This window comes from Penaeus monodon, chromosome 27, assembly GCF_015228065.2.
Source record: "Penaeus monodon isolate SGIC_2016 chromosome 27, NSTDA_Pmon_1, whole genome shotgun sequence".
Taxonomy (NCBI): Eukaryota; Metazoa; Arthropoda; class Malacostraca; order Decapoda; family Penaeidae; genus Penaeus; species Penaeus monodon.
In genome coordinates, this window is record NC_051412.1 from 21473745 (window position 1) to 21474032 (window position 288).

General features: G+C 59.4%; 1 protein-coding gene across 1 annotated transcript in view; it reads left to right on the plus strand.

The window, feature by feature from the left end:
* Nucleotides 1-288, plus strand: part of LOC119590688 (xanthine dehydrogenase/oxidase-like) — a 27694-nt gene that overhangs the window by 16978 nt on the left and 10428 nt on the right. Inside the window, exon 12 of the mRNA XM_037939375.1 lies at nucleotides 63-224. Within this exon, the coding sequence (XP_037795303.1) occupies nucleotides 63-224 (162 nt within the window). The remainder of the gene's footprint in view (nucleotides 1-62; nucleotides 225-288) is intronic.

Sequence of the window (288 nt, forward strand, 5' to 3'; positions counted from 1 at the left end):
CATCCCCGTACTCCACACAAAGAAAGAGGCAGAAACACATCCCGCTCTCTCTTACCTTCCAGAACGAGTACTTCCTGGGCTTCAAGCAATCCCGGCGGCGGGAGGACGACATCGCCATCGTCAACGCCGGCATGAGAGTGAGGTTCCTGCAGGAGACGGCGGTCGTGGAGAGGCTGGTCGTGGCTTTCGGAGGGATGGGGCCCACGACCGTCTTGCCGCTGATGGTGAGGGAACTCGCGGAGCTGGTGGATAGGTGGTCACTGGAGATATAAGGAAGGAGGGGATAGA